The following is a 22,513-nucleotide window of genomic DNA, read 5'->3' as shown; positions in this document are numbered from 1 at the left end:
TTTCTTCTCAAGTGCTCACAGAACATTCTCCAGGATGCATCACGTCTTGGGTCACAAATCAAGCCTCAGTAAATTTAAGAAAATTGAAATCATCTCAAGCATCTTTTCCTGCCACAAAGTTGTGAGATTAGAAATCAATTACAGGAAAAAAAAAGTTTAAAAAACAAACACATGGAGGCTAAACAGTACGTTACTAAATAACCAAGAGATCACTGGAGAAATCAAAGAGTAAATCAAAAAATACCTAGAGACAAATGACAACGAAAACACGATGATGCAAAACCTATGGGATGAAGCCAAAACAGGTCTAAGAGGGAATTTTATAGCAGTACAAGCCTACCTCAAGAAACAAGAAAACTCTCGAACTATCTAACCTTAAAGCTAAAGGAACTAGAGAAAGAAGAACAAACAAAACCCAAAGGTAGTAGAAGGAAAGAAATCATAAAGATCAGAGCAGAAATAAATAAAATAGAAACAAAGAAAACAATAGCAAAGATCAATAAACTAAAAGCTGGTTCTTTGAGAAATTGATAAACCATTAGCCAGACTCATGAAGAAAAAGAGGGACAGGACTCAAATCAATAAAATTAGAAATGAAAAAGAAGTTACAACAGACACCGCAGGAATACAAAGCATCCTAAGAGACTACTACAAGCAACTCTATGCCAATAAAATGGACAACCTGGAAGAAATGGACAAATTCTTAGAAAGGTATAACCTTCCAAGGCTGAGCCTGGAAGAAATAGAAAATATGAACAGACCAATACAAGTAATGAAATTGAAACTGTGATTAAAAATCTTCCAAAAAACAAAAGTCCAGGACCAGATGGCTTCACAGGTGAATTCTGTCAAACATTTAGAGAAGAGCTAACACCCATACTTCTCAAACTCTTCCAAAAAATTGCAGAGGAAGGAGCACTGTGAAACTCATTCAATGAGGCCACCATCACCCTTATAGCAAAACCAGACAAAGATACTACAGAAAAAGAAAATTACAGACCAATATCACTGATGAATGTAGATGCAAAAATTCTCAACAAAATACTAGCAATCAGAATCCAACAGCACATTAAAAGGATCATACACCATGATCAAGTGAGATTTCTCCCAGGATGCAAGGATTCTTCAGTATATGCAAATCAATCAATGTGATACACAATATTAACAAATTGAATAATAAAAACCATTTGATCATCTCAATAGATGCAGAAAAAGCTTTTGACAAAATTCAACACCCATTTATAATAACTCTTCAGAAAGTGGGCATGGAGGGATCCTACCTCAACGTAATAAAGGCCATATACGACAACCCCACAGCCAACATCATTCTCAGTGGTGAAAAACTGAAAGCATTTCCTCTAAGATCAGGAACAAAACAAGGATGTCCTCTCTCACCACTATTATTCAACATAGTTTTGGAAGTCCTAGCCACAGCAATCAGAGAAGAAAAGGAAATAAAAGGAATACAAATTGGAAAAGCAAAAGTAAAACTCACTGTTTGCAGATGACATGATCCTATACATAGAGAATCCTAAAGATGCTACCAGAAAACTACTAGAGCTAATCAATGAATTTGGTAAAGTAGCAGGATACAAAATTAATGCACAGAACTCTCTGGCATTCCTATACACTAATGATGAAAAATCTGAAAGTGAAATTAAGGAAACACTCCCATTTACCATTGACACAAAAAGAATAAAGTACCTAGGAATAAACCTACCTAGGGAGACAAAAGACCTGTATGCAGAAAATTACAAGACACTGATGAAAGAAATTAAAGATGATACAAACAGATGGAGAGATATACCACATTCTTGGATTGGAAGAATCAATATTGCAAGAACATTTTTGTGTGTACTTTTGTGTGTGTATTTATGTGTACTTTGTGTACGACACAAAGTAATCTACAGATTCAATGCAATCCCTATCAAATTTCCAATGGCATTTTTTACAGAACTAGAACAAACAATCTGAAAACTGTATGGAGACACAAAAAACCCCGAATAGCCAATGCAGTCTTCAGGGAAGAAAACAGAGCTGGAGGAATCAGGCTCCCTGACTTCAAGACTATACTACAATGCTACGGTCATCGAGACAATATGGTACTGGCACAGAAACAGAAATATAGATCAATGGAACAGGATAGAAAGCCCAGAGATAAACCCACGCACCTGTGGTCACCTAATCTATGACAAAGGATGCAAGGATATACAATGGAGAAAAGACAGTTTCTTCAATAAGTGTTGCTGGGAAAACTGGACAGCTACATGTAAAAGAATGAAATTAGAACGCTCCCTAACACCATACACAAAAATAAACTCAAAATGGATTCGAGACCTAAATGTAAGACTGGACACTATAAAACTCTTGGAGGAAAACAAGAAGAACACTCTTTGACATAAGTCACAGCAAGATCTGTTTTGATCCACCTCCTAGATTAATGGAAATAAAAACAAAAATAAACAAATGGGACCTAATGAAACTTAAAACCTTTTGCAAAGCAATCTACAAACAAGATGAAAAGACAACCCTCACTATGGGAGAAAATATTTGCAAGCGAATCAACAGACAAAGGGTTAATCTCCAAAATATATAAACAGCTCATACAGCTCAATATTAAAAAAAGAAACAAACCAATCTAAAAATGGGCATAAGACCTAAATAGACATTTCTCCAAATTAGACATACAGATGGCCAAGAAGCACATGAAAAGCTGCTCAACATCACTAATTATTAGAGAAATGCAAATCAAAAGTACAATGAGGGGATTCCCTGGTGGCGCAGTGGTTGAGAATCTGCCTGCTAATGCAGGGGACACGTGCGTTCGAGCCCTGGTCTGGGAAGATCCCACATGCCGCAGAGCGGCTGGACCCGTGAGCCACAACTACTGAGCCTGCGCATCTGGAGCCTGTGCTCCGCAACAAGAGAGGCCGTGATAGTGAGAGGCCCATGCACCGCGATGAAGAGTGGACCCCCCACTTGCCACAACTAGAGAAAGCCCTCGCACAGAAATGAAGACCCAACACAGCCAAAAATAAATAAATAAACAAAAACAAACAAACAAAGCCAAGCATTTAAAAAAAAAGTTACAATGAGGTATCATCACCTCACACCAGTTAGAATGGGCATCATCAGAAAATCTACAAACAGCAAATGCTGGAGAGGGTGTGGAGAAAAGGGGACCCTCTTGCACTGTTAGTAAGAATGTAAATTGATACAGCCACTATGGAGAACAGTATGGAGGTTCTTTAAAAAACTAAAAATAGAATTACCATATGACCCAGCAGTCCTACTACTGGGCATATACCCAGAGGAAACCATAATTCCAAAAGACACATGTGGGCTTCCCTGGTGGTACAGTGGTTGAGAGTCCGCCTGCCAATGCAGAAGACACAAGTTCGTGCCCTGGTCTGGGAAGATCCCACATGCCGCGGAGCGGCTAGGCCCGTGAGCCATGGCCGCTGAGCCTGCGCATCCGGAGCCTGTGCTCCGCAACAGGAGAGGCCACAACAGTGAGGCCCGCGTACTGCAAAAAATAAAAAACAAAAAACACATGCACCTGAATGTTCATTGCAGCACTATTTACAGTAGCCAGATCATGGAAGCAAGCTAAATGCCCATCTACAGATGAATGGGTAAAGAAGATGTTATATATATATATATATACACAATGGAATATTACTCAACCATCAAATGGAGTGAAATTGGGTCATTTGTAGAGACGTGGATGTATCTAGAGACTGTCATACAGAGTGAAGTAAGTCAGAAGGAGAAAAACAAGTATATTAACGCATATATGTGGAACCTAGAAAAATGGTACAGATGAACCGGTTTGCAGGGCAGAAATAAAGACACAGATGTAGAGAGCAAATGTATGGACACCAAGGGCGGAAAGTAGTGGTGGGGTGGTGGTGTTGGGATGAACTGGGAGATTGGGATTGACATGTATACACTAATATGTATAAAATGGATAATAAGAACCTGCTGTATAAAAAAATAAATAAAATTCAAAAAAAACAAACAAACAACTGAAATGAAAGTCCTCCTCCCTGATCAGAATCTTGATTCCTCAGTTCCCTTCTCTATAGGGGAATTTCTTGGGTATCTTTCCAGAAATATTTTAAAGTTCTGGCACCGAGCACTAGCTCAGATCTTAGGGTATGATCTCCTTGCATTCTTTTTTCTGATACACAAATGAGGAGTATACAGTACTATTCTGCTTTTTTAAAAAAGAAAGAAAGAAAAGATGCTGAACATCACTAATCGTCAGGGAAATGCAAATGAAGACCACAGCGAGATATCACTTCATACCCGTTTGAATGGCTTGTATCAAAAAGACAACAAATAGCAAGTGTTGGTGAGGACATGGAGGAAAGGGAACCCTTCTGCTCTGTTGGTGGGAATGTAAATAGGAGCAGTCACTATGTGAAAATAGTATGGAGATTCCTCAAAAAAGCAAAAGTAGAACTACCATATGATCCAGCAGTTCCACTCCTGGGTATTTATCTGAAGGAAAGGTAAACAGTAATTCAAAATGATACATGCACCCCTGTGTCTATTGCAGCATTATTTATAATAGCCACGATATGGAAGCACGCTAAGTGCCCATCAGTAGATGAATGGATAAAGATGATGTGTTCTATACACACACACACACACGCAGATACATGCATATACAGTGGAATATTACTGAGCCATGAAAAAGATTGGCATCTTGCCATTTGTGATAACATGGATGGACCTGGAGAGTGTTATGCTTAGTGAAATAAGTCAGAGAAAGACAAACACTGTATGATTTCAGTTACATGTGGCATCTAAAAAACTAAATAAGTGAACAAACATAACTAAAGAGAAACAGTCATAGAAAGAACAAACAGGTGGTTGACAGAGGGGAATGGGATGGGAGGAGGAGAGAAATAGGTGAGGGAGATTAAGAGGTACAAATTTTCAGTTACAAAATAAATGTGTCACAGGTATGGAATGTACAGTGTGGGGAATATAGTCAATAACTACGTGATATCTTTGTAATGATGACAGATGACAATGAGACATATCATGGTGATCACTTTGAAATATATAGAAATATTGAATCACTAGGTTGTATACCAGGAACTAACAGTATTGCAGGTCAATTATACTTCATAAACAAACAAACTCATAGAGAAAGATCAGATTTGTGGTTACCAGAGTTGTGGGGTAGTGGGAAGGGGAATTGGGTGAAGGTGGTCAAAAGGTACAAACTTCCAATTACAGGATAAGCAATTACTAGGGATGTAGTGTATAACATGATAAATATAATTAATGTTATGTGTGAAATTATGTTATGTGTTATGTATGTAATGTTATGTGTTATGTTATATGTGAAAGTTGTTAAGAGAGTAAATCCTAAGGGTTCTCATCACAAAAACATTTTTTTCTATTTCTTTAATGTTTTATCTATATGAAATAAACTTATTGTGGGATTCATTTCGTGTTTTATGTAAGTCAAATTGTTAGGCTGTACACCTGAAAGTTATACAGTGCTGTATGTCAATTACATCTCAAAAAAACTGGAAGAAAAAAATTTTGATAAGTAAATAAAATAACTTAGAAAATGGATCTAGCAGGAACCGTGACCATTATGCATCTATACTGTCTAAATAACTGAGGTAATCATATGGCGTGTTTTCATTTCCATTATTTAACAGGACCCTTTTTAGACTTCCTTTAGATAATGGAGTCATAAATTCTGTCCTTTATCCTTACTTTGGAAAATCCTGCCCTTCTTTGGCCATATCCTTCAAGGGTTTTATTTAAATTCCCTCTACAGAAAATGAGCATTATAAAATTCAATTTTTCAAAGAGGAAATATGGAGTAATATTTGATAATTATGTGGGAAGAATTTAATGAAAAGAAGTATAGAATTTGAGAGGTTAGCCTTATCACAGTCTATATGAAATTAAATAACTTGGGCACAGTAGTGTGGCTGGAGAAAAAGGAAAGAAAACAGTATTTCTCTTAGTCTCTTTGTAGTTCTCTATACAAAGCTTATGTTCCTACATTGGCACTACTACCATTGTGGTTAGAAAATTAGAAGGCAGAAGAATCATCCATGTTTTCACAAATACTGTTCCTGCAAAATAAAATGGCAGGCCATCTCTAGGCCTCATACTTCCAGAGTCCAAATGACATAAAATTTATAGAAGAGAATTTTCTAAAATATAAGGAATCACTGTAGGTGATTATCTGTAGAAAGCACAACACTTGGAATTTTAATGCTGAATACGCTACTGAATATAACTGCAATACTATAGTAAGTAAATTAATCCCTGTGCTGTAGGAGTTATGATCTAATAAAGATACAACCCTTCACCAGTCACTGTAATACGATCCTTCACCAGTCACTATAATACACTATAATGCAAAGCCCTGGCGGGCTTTCCATAGACCATATATAGGATTTAGAGGAAAGTAAGCTTACTTCAGGCTCATGTTATAGAGAAATATATGAATTTTTTTAGGGTAGAACTTAACTAGACAGATGGGAGGAAATTTTTTTCTTTTTTAATTTTCTTGGCCACGCTGTGCGGCATGTGGGATCTTAGTTCCCCAGCCAGGGATCGAAGCTGAGCCCCTTGCATTGGAAGTGCAGAGTCTCAACCACTGGACAGCTAGGGACGTCCGGGGAGGAAAATGTTTTAACTGTTAGGATTTGTAATTGCTCAGAAAGGTGCAGAGTATTAATACTAGGGAGATACAGAATTGGCCAGCTTGGCTAGAGCAGTGGATTTATTTAGAAGGCAGTAGAAGACAGGGTTCTGGGCAAACTCCCCAACCTTTTTGGCACCAGGGACCGGTTTCGTGGAAGACAGTTTCTCCAGGGTTGGGGGGGTGGTGTTTCAGGCAATAACATGAGCGATGGGGAGCGGCAGATGAAGCTTCACTTGCTTGCCCATCACTCACCTCCTGCTGTGCGGCCCGGTTCCTAACAGGCCGCGGACTGCTATAGGTCTGCAGCTCACGGGTTGGGGACCCCTGCTCTAGAGGGCTGGCAGGAGGCAACTTCAGTCATGGTATGCACACGCTAAATTACTGAGAAAGATCCTTTCCAAGCCGGACTGGCTAAAGGTACGTACAGATGCAGACAGTCTATTCAATTTCAATATGAAAATTAGAACTGATGCTGAGATTTCAGTGAAGGGTGAAGTTATAATGTGTAACATTTAAAGTTTAAAACTTTGGTGTGTCATTTCAGGAGCTGTGGGCCAAGGATTTATTCACTGATTTTTTTCCCCCAAGTTTGTGTTACTTCTTTTTATTAGGAAAAAAGCTTCTGTGGCCATTAGCTCTGGACATCTGAATTCCTTCTGCTCTGGTGGGATCCAGAAGTAGTTCTAAAGTTATCAGACCAAGAGTTTAGAGAGGAAGGCTTAACTTCTTTAGCCTTTCATATGATAAACACATTTACCTTCCCATGTAGTTCTTTCATTTTGCGTAAGACATGACTTCAGATTATAGTTAATTCGTTTTTCCTTTGGGAGAATCAAGTTTTTGGTCAGATTTTAACCTACTTTTCTTTAGATCTTTTTTTATATTCTTAATTATAATTCTTAATTAAGAATATAAATTATATTCTTAATTTATAATATAAATAAAAAAGTTATATAGATCTAATAGAATTGCTTCTATTAACTAATCGCTAATAGAAACAATCAGATGTCAGCACAATCTTAATTTATTGAGGAGAATAACTTGTGGTTTCTGTGGGTTTTTGGTTTTTTTTATGTGATTAGCTTTATTTGAAAATTTTATGATTAACAGGCATAATTGTTTTAAGGTGTTTACCATGATGGAAATTTATCCTAACATAGGCATTTTATTTACCTCTCAAAGGACTTTCTTCAGGAGATACCACACCCTTTATGCAAGAAAATATATTACATGCAGCCATACATGCTGTTAATGATGAAGAGTCTGCAGAAGTAAATGCTAATGATCAACTAGAAGCCCCGAAGCTGGTTCTGCAATCTCTGTTCTCACTTATACGGGGTGAAGTTGAGCAGTTGGATTCAAGAGCACTTCCCCTTTGCCTTCATCAGGTATCATGTTAAACACTTCACTTTCAGCCTCACTGAAATTCTGGGACCAATATTTGTAATAATCTAAAATCCTATTCTCTGTAATTGATTCTACCCCACCTGTCATTGGTGAGTCCAAGAGGAGGTGACCCTGGATCAGTGGCTGGTAGGAAATTTGGCATATCACTGACTCGTGGCCACACATTGGCTTGGATCATCAATCTGTAGTTCGTACTGTTGCTAACTTCTTTTGCTTAGTGAGTAAGCTGTGTACAAATAAGAGTGAATGTAGTGAGTGCTTAATTAAAGTACCAACAAGGTACCAAAAACTAAGCTAGTCGCTAGGGAAACAGATTATGTAACAGAGCATGTCCTTAAGAGAGGCACTGTGGAATAGGAGAAACAGTTTGTAGATAATTAATTGTAGAAGTCTGTACAAAGCATTAGAGTAGATATGTGTTTAAGGTTCAGCAGAAGCACAAAATGCATGATTAACTTTGTCCTTTGGACATTAGGGGGAAAAAAAGGTGATTCTTGAGCTGGGTTTTGCAGGATGTTTAGGCTCTCACTAGATGAACAAAGTGAGCTGGTACAGAAAGAGAGAACAGTCCCTGCAAAGACAGGTATGTTGTTGAAGATTAAGATGTAAAAGAGACAGGAATTAAAACTGGGTAGCTTGTGCCATTAAGGGCTTACTTTTAGAGGCTGAGAGCCTTTTTTAAAAAAATTTATTTTATTTATTTATTTTTGGCTGCGTTGGGTCTTCGTTGCTGTGTGCGGGCTTTCTCTAGTTGTGGCGAGCCGGGGCTACTCTTCATTGCGGTGCATGGGCTTCTCATTGAGGTGGCTTCTCTTTGTTGGGGAGCATGGGCTCTAGGCACACGGGCTTCAGTAGTTGTGTCATGTGGGCTCGGTAGTTGTGGCGCACATGCTTAGTTGCTCCGCAGCATGTGGGATCTTCCTAGACCAGGGTTCGAACCCGTGTTCCCTGCATTGGCAGGCAGATTCTTAACCACTGTGCCACCAGGGAAGCCCGAGGCTGAGAGCTTTTAATTATGCAGGTGCCATAATTTGAATTTTAGAAAAATAACTCTTTTGATGATTGGGAGGGTAAACTAGAAGATGGAGAGCCTGGAGATTGGGAGATCTATAGGACAGTGATGAGGAAGATACACAAGAGATAATTCCAAAAAGATTAAGATATTTATGAGCTGTGTTTTATTTTCTTTTAAAATGAAAATAATTTGTATATGGGTGTGGAAAAAGCTTCACTTTTTATTTCACTCCTCCTGTTTCATTTAACTTTTGCAGTGAGCAGTGAATAATTTTTAAGAAGTAAAACAGCTTTTGTCCTAAGGCAGGAAAACATATATTCTTACAACTTTATGTTACCTCCTCGGTGGACTTGAAGAATGCCTTTGAGAAAATGTGTACTACTTTTTGACCTCTAATGTGTTACTGACATATATGGTATATGTTTACCATAGTTGAGAACTGTAGTTGAGAACCACCAAAATACTAAGGCAGCTTTCTAATCTTTCAGCCTTCCTTGAATTTGTACAGTGGATTGAGTTTGTAAAGGGTATTTGCATTAACTGTTATTTCATTCTCCAAACAATCTAGAGAGGTAATTATTATCACCATCTTTACAAGTAGGGAGGCTGAGACTCCCTCACAAAGCAAGTTCCTTATAATTGTAGGGCTACAATTTGTTAGTTCCATTCAATGAATCTGTTTTGGGGACAACTTGGGAGAAATTTGAATATGGACTGTATATTAAATAATACTGTTGCATCAGTGTCAGGTTTCTTGAGATTGATAATGGAATTGAAGATCATGTCGGAGAGTATCTTTATTCTTGGGAGATACATGTGCAAGTAGTACTTAGGAGTGAAGTGATATAATGCCTGCAGCTTAAGATATTTCAGTGGGAAAATACATGTAAGGGAGGGAAAGACAGAGAAAGCAAATTTGGCGAAATGTCAATAATTGACGAATCTAAATAAAAGGTATATGGCTGTTGATTTTACTGTTCTTTGAACTCTTCTGTAGAATTTCGATAAAAAGTTGGGGAAAAGAACATTTGGAGTAAATGGAAAGAGCAAGTGTAGTCAAATCTTTTCAAGCAGTTTATGTCACTGGGCTATTACATTAAAGGTAAGAATTATTCTCTTTTCTACAGGCAGGTGATCCTACAGCTGAAGCAGATCTAGTAGAAAATCACATTTTTAGGCAGGAAGACGATAACAGTCTTGATCAGATGAAGATTATTTTTTTTAATGTCTCAAAGTAAAATTCTACCTTCATCCCCCAGAAACATGTCAGTTTGCTGGGTCCCGTATGTTATGCTTCTTATATATCTCAGCAATCTGTCCTCTCCTGGCAAAGGAGCTTAGAAAGTATAGTGAGCTTTTTTTTTTTAATGCCACTTTTTAAAAATTTATTTAATTTAAAAAAATATATTTACTTAGGCTGCGCTGGGTCTTAGCTGTGGCATGCGGGATCTTCGTTGCGGCATGCATGCGGGATCTAGTTCCCCAACCAGGGATCGAACCAGGGCCCACTGCATTGGGAATGCAGAGCCCTACCCACTGGACCACCAGGGAAGTCCCTATAGTGATGGTTTTAAAGTATGAGCTTTGGCTCTACCACTAACAAGCAAAGTAGCTTTTAGTTTCTTTTCCTGTAAAGTTGTAGAGGACTCAGTGAAATAATGCAGTAAAAGTACTTAACATAGTACTTGGTACACTTAACATAAAAGCTAAATAAATATTAAGCATTATAACTATATTTCTCTGTCACTACTTCAAACATTGCTTGTTGGAAAGAGATGCTGAAGCCTGCAGTAAGAGACATCAGGGCAACAGGAGTCAGCTGATGGCTGCCTTCCTCAGCCCAAGGATACAAAATATCCTGTCACCTCCCAAGGGAGACACAAATCAGGGAGAAGTGGAGTGAGTTTTTCTTCTTTTCATTATTTAGTAATTCCCACTCTCATACTGTGCCTTTCACTTGGATTGATAGTTGTTGACATTTTGCCAGATTTTCATTTTCCTCCTACCCCCCAGCCCCTCTCCACGCACATATTTTCCACTGACACATCTTAAAGTAATTTTCAGGCATTATATCACTTCACCCTTAAATATCAATACTTGTGCATAAATTCCCCAAGAACAATGATACTCTCCTACATAACCTACAATGCCATTATCAACCCCAAGAAATGAGACATTGGTTTAATATTACTTAACATACAGCCTATATTTGTTTCCCTCAAGTTATTCCACAAATATTCTTTATAAATAGTTCTCCCCAGATCCAGGATCCAGTGAAGGAGCACACAGTGGGAAGATTCTTTAGTCTTTGGTAATCCAGAACAATTCCCTGCCTTTTGTTTTGTTTTGTTTATTTGCTTGTTTGTTTATACTTTTATAACATTGACACTTCTGAAGACTCAAGAATTCTTATAAAATGCCCCATAATTAGGATCTGCCTGATTATTTCTTCATGATTTGATTCAGGTTAAAATATATTGGCCAAGAATTCTACCTAGGTAACATTCCATACTCAGTTCTCTTTTTTTTTTCTTTTTTTTTTTGTGATATGCGGGCCTCTCACTGTTGTGGCCTCTCCCGTTGCGGAGCACAGGCTCCGTACGTGCAGGCTCAGCGGCCATGGCTCACGGGCCTAGATGCTCTGCGGCATGTGGGATCCTCCCAGACCGGGGCATGAACCCGCGTCCCCTGCATCGGCAGGCGGACTCTCAACCACTGTGCCACCAGGGAAGCCCCTCAGTTCTCTTTTGAACTCACTCCAATCTGGCCTTTGTGCCAACTACTCCGTCAAAGTTGCATTGTAGAGGCCAGGTGTGACCTCCATGTTGCGTGCCCATACGAATCTAGTGGTCAGTCCTCAGTTTTCATCTTACTGGAAGTATCAGAATCTCTGACAAGTTGACCACATACTCTATTTTACAGCATTTTCTTTTTTTGCCTTTTAGGACCCCTCACTTTTGGCTTTTATATCTTACCTCACTGGACATACCTTCTCTGGCTCATTTGTTGAGTCCTCCAAGTTTTACTAATTCTTAAACATTGAAGTGCTTCAGGATTCAGTTCTGAACTACAGACTTAAACATCCAGCTTCCTGAGGCATCTCATGGGCATTTCAAACTTAAGATGCCCAAAATCAAACTTTGATTTTTTTCTCCAAAATCTTTTGCTTTCCTAGTCTTCCCCCTTTTGTTAAATGGCAACTCCATCCCTCCAGTTGCTGAGACCAAATACTTTGAAGTCATCCTTCACTTTCCCCCACGTCCAAATCCAGTCAGCAAGTCCTGCCACTCTATTTCAAAATATATCCAGATTCTGACCTCTTCTTACCTCCTACATTGCCACCATCTCAGTGCAAGATATTATCAAATCTCACTTGGATTCTTGCAGTAAACTAATTGTAGAAACCTCTTTGCTTTACCTTTACTTCCATTTAGGTTTTTTTCTCTCTACACAGCAGTCATTGTGATTCAGATAAAATGTTACGTCAGATCATGTTACTTCTCTGCTCAAAGCCATCCACTGACTTCTCTTCGCATTCAGAGTAAGAGCCAAAATCCTTACCATGGCCTACGAGATCCTACATGATTTGGCCCTGTTACCTCTTAGGCCTTAATTCCTAAAACTCTCCTTCTTGTTCACTCCTTTCCAGGTACACTGGCCTCCTAGCAGTTTGTCAGATATACCAAGAATGTTCCTACATCAGGGTCTGTGGTACTTCCTTTCCATCCTTTCTCAGGAAGCCGCTAGATGATGTACTCCATCAAAACAAGGGAGTAAACCAAGGAACAGGAAGATTGAGATATAGGAAACTGGGGATGCTACCAGGAGAGAGGTGAAGGGAATCTCTAGGTGAAGGGAGATTCTAACATGACAGCTTTGTACCAAAAATGAGAGAGTAACCACTTCTATTTGAGCAGATCAGAAGGGTCTGGGGAGGAACTTTTATATCATTTTCCTATTTCTGAATATTTGTGGTATCTGAATGTATTGAGGGAAGATTTAGACTCCTGGTGGACTATTTAGAGTTGTATAGTGATAAGTGCATGGAAAACTTTTTTTTTAAAAAAAAGGGAAAAAAAGAAACTCCAGGGAAAACAAAAAGTTTTTAGGAAAGGAAAAATAATGAGTTTACTACTTGGCTTAACTCATAATAAGGTAAACATTAAATGTTTATCTACCTATTACTACAATATAATAACATGGGATAGGTGAATATGTGAGAGAAAGTGTGTGTCGTATATGTTTGTAGGGTTTGGATGGGGAGGAGCAAAAGACCCAATCCTCATTTTCTAAAACTGAAAAAATCAAGAAATAGCAAATATAAGCATAATGTTTAGAGAGACAGCAAAAAATATATTTTTAAACAGATAAGAGAAATCTAAGTATGTGCTTGCTCCTGAAGAAAGGAGAATAGGGCAAGAAGGGTAGGGCCTTTTTTAACACACCTCATAAAGCTATTTGACTCCTTAAACCATATACATGTGTAATCTTGATAAAAATAAGAGCTAGGGCTTCCCTGGTGGCGCAGTGGTTGAGAGTCTGCCTGCCGATGCAGGGGACACGGGTTCGTGCCCCGGTCTGGGAAGATCCCACATGCCGCGGAGCAGCTGCGCCCGTGAGCCATGGCCGCTGAGCCTGCGCGTCCGGGGCCTGTGCTCCGCAACGGGAGAGGCCACAGCGGTGAGAGGCCCGCGTACCGCAAAAAAAAAAAAAAAAAAAGAGCTAAAAGAAGAAATTTATAATTCAGGCATAAGGCTAGGATATCCAGTTGAAAGGAATGGCAGTACCACTAACAGAAATAAGGAAGTATGGATGGGAAGAGTTAATTAGGGGACAATTTTATTATTATTATTTTATTTTTTGCTGTACGCGGGCCTCTCACTGTTGTGGCCCCTCCCGTTGCAGAGCACAGGCTCCAGCCACACAGGCTCAGCGGCCATGGCTCACGGGCCCAGCCGCTCCGCGGCATGTGGGATCTTCCCGGACCGGGGCACGAACCCGTGTCCCCTGCATCGGCAGGCGGACTCTCAACCACTGCGCCACAAGGGAAGCCCAGACAATTTTATTATTTTTAACATGATATTATATGGATGAATATATGCTAAAGGCCATTTGATATAATGACTACGATTACTTTAGATATACACTTATACTTTTAGCTCTTGGAACTCTTGAAGATTCCATTTAAAAATTATTTTTCTTGGGTTTGAGTAATCTTCCTACACTGACTTAGTTAATATGACTGCAGGTTAGCTTTAAATATGTAACTGAAGTCATAAACTTAGAAGTTTCTCATATAGAAGTAAGAAGAAAAAGATCAAGTGCTGTACTCTGTGCTCAGTGAGCTTATACTGAAACTCATCTCAGACTCAGGCACGATATGTCTCCGCTGGGATCCTTGAAGCCACTCTGTAAGACTATGGCCGAAAAACTACACCTTCCTAATTCCCTTTCTTTTTGTTTCTGGTAGGTAAAAGAAGCCTGAAACCAGGAGAACCTTAAAATTATTACCATCCCAAAGTGATTTTCAACTTACTTCTTCACATAATTCTACTCTGCCTCTCTCACTTCTAGTCCAGAGTCAGACTCGAAAACCATTTTAAGCACTTACTGCTATGTGCTGGGCACTGTGCTAGATGCACATTCCCTCACTTAGTCCTTACAGCAGCCCTGTCTCAGATTGTAGGTATTATTGTCCCTATTTTACAGATAAGGAAGCTGAGTTTGAGACTCAACATGTCCAGGGTCACACAGCTGGTAGTGGCAAAGCTTGGACTAGAACGCAGTCAGGTTATTCACTTTCAAACCTCACGTTTTTCTGTTATACCAGGCTACCTCCCAGATCTAGACATACGGGGCATCAAAGAAAATCACATTTTCTTTTGCCCTGCTAGACTTGCCAGGGGTAGGTTTTTATAGGGGATATGATCTGTTTATTTATTTTTCAAGCTGCCCTTTCACCTTGGAAATGTCTTTTATTTTTGATACCTTGGGTTTCATGACCCTGTCTTTTTTTTATATATATATAAATTTATTTATTTTTGGCTGCGTTGGGTCTTCGTTGCTGCGCGCGGGGTCTATTCTTCGTTGCGGTGCGCAGGCTTCTCATTGCGGTGGCTTCTCTTGTGGTGGAGCACGGGCTCTAGGCATGCAGGCTTAAGTAGCTGTGCTTGCAGGCTCAGTAGTTGTGGCTCGCTGGCTCTAGAGTGCAGGCTCAGTAGTTGTGATGCACGGGCTTAGTTGCTCCGTGGCATGTGGGATCTTCCCAGACCAGGGCTCAAACTTGTGTCCCCTGCATTGGCAGGCAGACTCTTAACCACTGCGCCACCAGGGAAGTCCCATGACCCTGTCTTTTTGGTTGCACTTATGGTACTAGAACTGTCATGGAAATCTGAAAGCTAATTGATTAACAGTTTACAAAGAGGTGATTGAGTCCATCTGTATTGTATGTTGCTCCTGGAAGAGTGTTAGATATATAGAATAAATTTTAAGCTAGGCAAATATTTCCTTTAAAACTATCCTTTTTCCACTGTGGGATTTGGGAAAGACCATTCCTTTTTATTGCTAGCTTATAGGTTTGACAAGTGCTTTATTGCTCTTTGCCTTGGCAGCTACCTGGAAAATGGAGATAGTGATCTATAAATGGAATACCTTTTTCACTAGAGACTTATTAAAAATCAGTGGAAACTGTTTGAAAGTGTAAAGTACTTAATGAAATATTTTAAATATGACAGTAGTCAATTTATGAAAATATTTCTCAGTGAATACTTTCAGTTTTACTATTCTATTTATAAATGCTATATCTAAATGAAGATCTAAATAAAAGATCCCAGAGTTTTTAGAATCAAAGAATTTTTAAATTTAGAGATGACCTAGAATGAATCTGCTAAGTGATAAGCCTCAACTGGGTCCAGATCATGAGTCTCTGGACCCCACCCTCCCATCCAGTGCCCTTTATACTGTGCAGCACTTTGTATATATTCCAAAGATCATTGCTCAACTATTAGCACTTGGTCTGTCCTTTTCTGAAATATCAAAAAAGAATGAAAAATCAGTGTCCCATGAGGTAGTTTGTGAAACAGAAATGAAATGAATAGGTTTTAAGATTTCATGTGACATGACATATTTCAACTTTTTAATTTACGATAAAGTCATCCTTTCACTCATAATATACTTTTATAAGCCTCAGTAGCATTTCCCTCATTGTTTAGAGTTCTTACTTGTAAACTCTAATGAATCAGTGATGTTTGCTTTCACTTGAAATAGAGTAGGAAGAATGAGATTGTATATGGACCAAAGGATGTCTATGTTTGCTTTTCTTGAGATAAGTGACTTCAGAAATGTGTCCTGTGCCTACAGTCTGATTTTTTCTGAACTGGCGAATGTAGTTAAATAAGAGTTTTCTTAGTTCAATATCAAAGACTTTGAGAATTTTAAGGTCTTGGTTTCTTCTAAATTTGTCTTTTCATCCAAATGTTAATTTAATTTCCTCTGTTTTTTATTTGTTTTTAACAGATAGCAGAGTCCTATTTCCAGGAGGAGGACTGTATCCTTTTCTTAATTACAAGAAGAAATTCACAGATTTCTTAGAGAACTGCCCATTTTTAAAAACTGAGATTTACGTACAATGAAATGTATAATCTGTTGTTTTCACTGGGTTTTAATTGTTGTATGCGCCAGTGTAACCATCTCAGAAAACAAGATGTAGGGAATTTGTCACTCCAGAAAATTCTCTAGAAGCACCCAAATTTGACCTCCCATGAACAAGCCCTAATTTTACCAAAAATCTAAATATTTGTGTGTTGGGGGGAGGGGGGAAAGCATGTTGCAAAAAACAAACAAACAAAAAAAAAACCCATTGAATTTTTTTTCTTTTGAATTAAACAGAAGTACAAGTCAAGTAATATTCGTATGTTAGAGTCTGTCAAGCGTATTATACATAGTAAATCTCATAGCTGTCTTATTGTAGCTATATATCAGTAAAGGGAAGATTGAGTTCTTCACTAGTAATAAACAGAATGAATGTTCTCAAAGGAGACTGCATGTTAACTTTTGTATAGGAAAGATTTATTCCCTTAGCTTTTAAATTTTCCTCATTTGAAATTGTTTTTGAAAGATGGCCCAATATATTCTCTAGAAAGAATGTATCCTAAGTATCTCTATTTCCCTATTTGTGTGATTTCTTTTTCCTCCTAACCTTATTGACTTTCACCACAGATTGAGGGATAAGCCGTTATCATCCTGAACCCTATCCAGTAAACTACGAAATGAAACTTCAGACAGTGGCAGTTCATTTCTAAGTATGTAGGAAATCAAATTCTTATGGAAAGGAAGCTAGAGCTACCCAAATAATGAGTATGATGTAGTGCAGTTCAGATCAGCATCAGCATCCCTGGGAGCGTCTTAGAAACGAAAATTCATGGGCCTTAGAATCAGAGCTTCTGGGGATCAGACCCATGAATCTCTATTTTAGCAAGATTTTCAAATACTTTTTATGTTCAGTAAAGTTTGAGAAACATTGGTATACTTTTAAGCCATGCACAGAGGAAAATGGAATTGTCTCTGCTTCTCCCTGACCTATTTTATGATTCCTGGCATATCTTTAAGACTACAAATGAGAGAGAGAATTAAACCTCTGAGTGATCATGGGAAGGACAAAAAGCTAAAACAGTGAGTTTTTTCTCTTCCTTCTTTCTGGGTCAACATTTAGAACATGGCCCAAAGGAAGGTAGACAGTTGCACAATTTATTATGACCTCATGTGATGCTAAATGTGTGATACAGATGGAGAAGACAGCAGTTTATAAGAAAATCTACCAAAAAAGTAGAAGCACATAATTATGAAAATCACTGTGGCAAGTTAATTTTTTGTAAGTGTTCGGTGAGAAATAAGTAAAGGATCACAGGCAGTTGAAATCAGAAACAAACATTTGACTAGAGGGTAACATAGTTGCTTGACAGAAGGTAATTTAAGGAGAGAAGAAAAGGGGGGGGGAACACTTAGATACAGGATTCCACATGGGTCCTATTTCTAATTAAATTATATTTAATTGACTCTCCTAGAGATATTGTTAGCAAGCAGCCATTCCTTGAACGTTAAAACCTTCTTTTTATTTCTACTGTTTGCTGATAGAGTAGAACCCAGGTAGCTACTGCATGATATGCTACATTAAAATTTACCTACTTCAGAACCAAGAAACCTTACTTAAGTTTTGTTTAAATTTAAAAGTATTTAAGGTCCTCTCATTTTTTGGGAAGCTTCAAATTTATCAACTGATATAGGACATTATTCTTTAGGCTGGGTTTCTATTTTCCTCAAATTTTCTATTTAGATGAGAAAGCAATGAAATTCATTCAGCTCGAACGACTGTATCATGAGCAATTGCTCGCAAATCTTTCTGCCATTCAAGAACAGTGGGGTGAGTACAGACTAACAGAATGTGGAATTATCAATAATCTAACAAGTTGCTCGCTAGAAAGTTAACATATTTGACCTAGTTTTAGGAAATAGACGTTTCTAGTCAAGTTAATGTTGCAAAGAAAGTAGCATTTTTAGCACAAGTTTATGTCACTGTAAGAAAATTTTTCTTTTTGTATTTTGTTCTTCATATCAGTGCCAAGAAAAGAACACTTGCAACTGTTTGCATTTCTTCTGATCCCTTTGTATGCCCTATTGGCTAATTTAGTCTCTGGGATAATATTTACTTAGAATGAAAAGTAATCACTTAGCTATTTCTGTGTTAACTTTGGGGTTGAGAAGATACTTTTGCATGATGATCTTTATCAGTGGTGCCAGTTATCTATTTTTTCCCTCCTAAACATGTTTTATAACAGCCAGTGACTAACAAATATTTTAAATTTAGAAACAAAATGGAAAACGGTACAACCACATACAGTTACATCTTTGAGGAACTCAGAAAAAGGATTTAATGGTGAGGATTTTGAACGGCTTGCTAAATTTTGCACAACACATCAAGAGTAAGTACTTCAGTATTTGTTTACAATGAGTTTGAATAGAATATTGAAGAAGCACTGTAGCATTGAATATTTGAAATACAAGATTCATTTCTTTGTTTCGTTAATGCTTTCAACTGGAGAAATTAAAATTGATAAAATGATTAGGTTCCTTTCTCAGCTTTTATCTGTTTCTTACACTAACCTCAGCGAAAGGTCTACTTTACAAAATTCAAAGCACCTTCTAATTAGAAATTTTTAAATGTAACTTCTAATTTCGATTACTTTTTGGTTAAGAGATTAGGCGATTCAGATGGAAAAATTTGTGTTAGGATTTTTTATTATAATTGATTTTCAATGTTTGTATGTTTGTCAGTGTTTCTATGTTTTTACTATACTATGTTATAGTAAAAACACATTTTTAAGAGTAGTCTAATACTGGAAAGCAAATGCACTATGGTATTTAACCAAAATACTGTAGAAGGAAAAGTCCATTTACCAGATAATTTTAAATTGTTTGATTTATATCAAAGAGTTGGATTTTTAAAACTGAATATAGTAATAATAAAGAACTTAAATATATTTTTTTAATTCATTATTTGAAGACTCAGAATTTTAAAGGTGATTAAGCAAGTGCAGATTTCAGGGATGTACAATTTTCTTGTGTTAGTCAATTTGAACCTTTGAAACAGTATTTGTATGGATTTTGCATTATAACCTAATTCTTAGTGAGTTAAATAGGTTAACTTTTGACTTTGTAGAGGTTTTAAACAATGGAATCTTTTAAAATAGATAAAGGAGATTGTTTTCTTTTTTTTTCTTTTCTTTCTTTTTTTTTACATCTTTATTGGAGGATAATTGCTTTACAATGGTTAGTTTCTGCTTTATAACAAAGTAAATCAGTTATACATTTACGTATGTTCCCATATCTCTTCCCTCTTGCGGCTCCCTCCCTCCCACCCTCCCTATCCCACCCCTCCAGGCGGTCACAAAGCACCAAGCTGATCTCCCTGTGCTATGCGGCTGCTTCCCACTAGCTATCTACCTTACGTTTGGTAGTGTATATATGTTCATGCCTCTCTCTCGCTTTGTCACAGCTTACCCTTCCCCCTCTCCATATCCTCAAGTCCATTCTCTAGTAGGTCTGTGTCTTTATTCCTGTCTTACCCGTAGGTTCTTCATGACATTTTTTTTCCTTAAATTCCATATATATGTGTTAGCATACAGTATTTGTCTTTCTCTTTCTGACTTACTTCACTCTGTATGACAGACTCTAGGTCTACCCACCTCATTACAAATAGCTCAATTTCGTTTCTTTTTATGGCTGAGTAATATTCCATTGTATATATGTGCCACATCTTCTTTATCCATTCATCCGATGATGGACACTTAGGTTGTTTCCATGTCCTGGCTATTGTAAATAGAGCTGCAATGAACATTTTGGTACATGACTCTTTTTGAATTATGGTTTTCTCAGGGTATATGCCCAGTAGTGGGATTGCTGGGTCATATGGTAGTTCTATTTGTAGTTTTTTAAGGAACCTCCATACTGTGGAGATTGTTTTCTTACTTTCACAATTTCAGTATAGACACTTTTTCTGCCCTTCCCATGGAACTAATAATTTTTTAATGTGTTACAAATGTTTTAATTATTTAAAAACAAATTTTTTTAACCTAATATGAGCATGCCTTTTTTTTTCTTTTTTTTTTTTCTCTTTTTAAATATAAGGTAACTTGCCAACACACAATTTAAAAGCTAGTCACATTGCTTCAGATCACTAGAGAATTTCTGGCTAATGAACAGTGGATAGTATAGTAAACAAAACCTCAAATTTTTATGCTTTAAATTTGATAATTTCCCAAAATTATACTCCTAAAATTTTTAATATAAAAAATATTTTTGAGTTATACATACATTAAAGTACCCAGCTTGATGAATTTGTACATGTACAGATACATAGTGTAACTACCAGTCTGACCAAGATACAGGACAGTCCAGCCTCTCAGAAATCTGCCTAATTTCTGTACAAAGTCAGTACCCATCTCCCAAAGTAACTACTGTCTGAGTTCTATAACAGTGTGTTTGCCTGTTCTGTAATTTAATATAAATGTAATCACACAGAGTAGATTTTTGTATCTAGCTTCTTTTGCCCATGGTTATGTTGTTACATGTTATGGTAACTTGCTCTGCTTTACTGCTGTGTGTATTCATTACATGACTATGCAACAATTTATTTATCCATTATATTGTTAATAGACATTTGGTTTGTTTCCAGTTTTTGAATTGTATGAATAAAATGGCTGTGAACATTTTTGTGTATGCTTTGTGGTGAATATATGCATTCTTTTATCTTGGGTATTTCCTAAAGTATAATATTTAAAGATTACTCTTGTTATCCTTTTCTATGGATAATGCATATAAAATTATCTTCCACCATAATTTTAGACTATAATGACATAAACTAAAATTTTAATAATATCTGTGAAATGCTCTTGAAATACATTATTAGCAAAAGGTTGACACTTTTCCCCCCGAATCTCAGTATTTATAGTTTCTATGGAGGTTTTCATTAGTTATTGGCCATCTAAGGAGATTAACACATGAGATAGCTGCACTTTGAACTATGTGAACCAGTGGTAATGTTTCAGCAGTGGAAATGTTCTGTGCTAATATTAGAATCCAGAGAAGCTCTATTTTTTTTTTTTTACAGCCCTTTCAGTGACATTTGTTTGGAAGCATATTGCTGCTGTAATTTATTTTTTTAATTCTTTTTTTTCTCTCTTTTTTTCTACAGTCCTCTTTTATCCAAACATAAGGTAAGAGATTTTCTTTGAAAATGTCTATAAGAAAAATGTGTCATGTTTGTTGTATGGACTGTTTTAGAAAATAATGAAACCTTTCTCAAATTATTTTCAGCTTTCTAATTTAACGTAATAGTTTCCTCCAAAGTTTTATTTTTCTTCTTCTTCTTTTTAAAAAACTTTTTAGATAGCAGCTGTACAGAAGTCCCTGGGAAGGAAATGCTTTACGCAGTTAATAGTATCTGAAGATCCAAAGGAAAGAGGAGCTACAGCCAAAGAGCCGGGTATGTTTTTAAATTACAGGGGGATATAAGAGATATGCCTGCCTCTTATAATAAGTATTCTACAAGTGTTAATCTGAGTTGCTGTGAAGGAGTTTTTTTGCGTATACCTCTCCTGCACAAATAGCAAAGCAAGACTTTTTTACATTGTGTAATTCTATTTTTAGATATCTAGTAGTAGGAATGATAAAATCTGAATTCTTGTAAAAACATTAAATTATTTCATGTTTTCAGTAGGTGGTTATATGTGTCTAACAGAATATGACAAGATTGTACAAATAAGCTCTGAAATAGAATTGGTTTTAGTGTATTCAGACATCCCTTTCTGTTAAAAAATCAATTTTTGTACAAACTTTATCAGAAA

General features: G+C 37.2%; 1 protein-coding gene across 3 annotated transcripts in view; it reads left to right on the top strand.

Annotated features, from left to right (window-relative positions):
* The window catches only part of CNST (consortin, connexin sorting protein), a 115,740-nt gene that overhangs the window by 59,396 nt on the left and 33,831 nt on the right, over positions 1-22,513 (top strand). For all 3 annotated transcript variants that reach the window (XM_060128347.1, XM_060128357.1, XM_060128365.1), the window contains exons 3-8: positions 7,874-8,079; positions 16,629-16,659; positions 18,445-18,531; positions 18,976-19,090; positions 21,862-21,883; positions 22,056-22,152. In XM_060128347.1, coding sequence (XP_059984330.1) covers positions 7,874-8,079; positions 16,629-16,659; positions 18,445-18,531; positions 18,976-19,090; positions 21,862-21,883; positions 22,056-22,152 — 558 coding nt within the window. The remainder of the gene's footprint in view (positions 1-7,873; positions 8,080-16,628; positions 16,660-18,444; positions 18,532-18,975; positions 19,091-21,861; positions 21,884-22,055; positions 22,153-22,513) is intronic.

The sequence above is a fragment of the Lagenorhynchus albirostris genome, chromosome 2 (genome assembly GCF_949774975.1).
Source record: "Lagenorhynchus albirostris chromosome 2, mLagAlb1.1, whole genome shotgun sequence".
NCBI classification, from domain to species: Eukaryota; Metazoa; Chordata; class Mammalia; order Artiodactyla; family Delphinidae; genus Lagenorhynchus; species Lagenorhynchus albirostris.
This window is presented reverse-complemented; position numbering and strand designations above follow the sequence as displayed.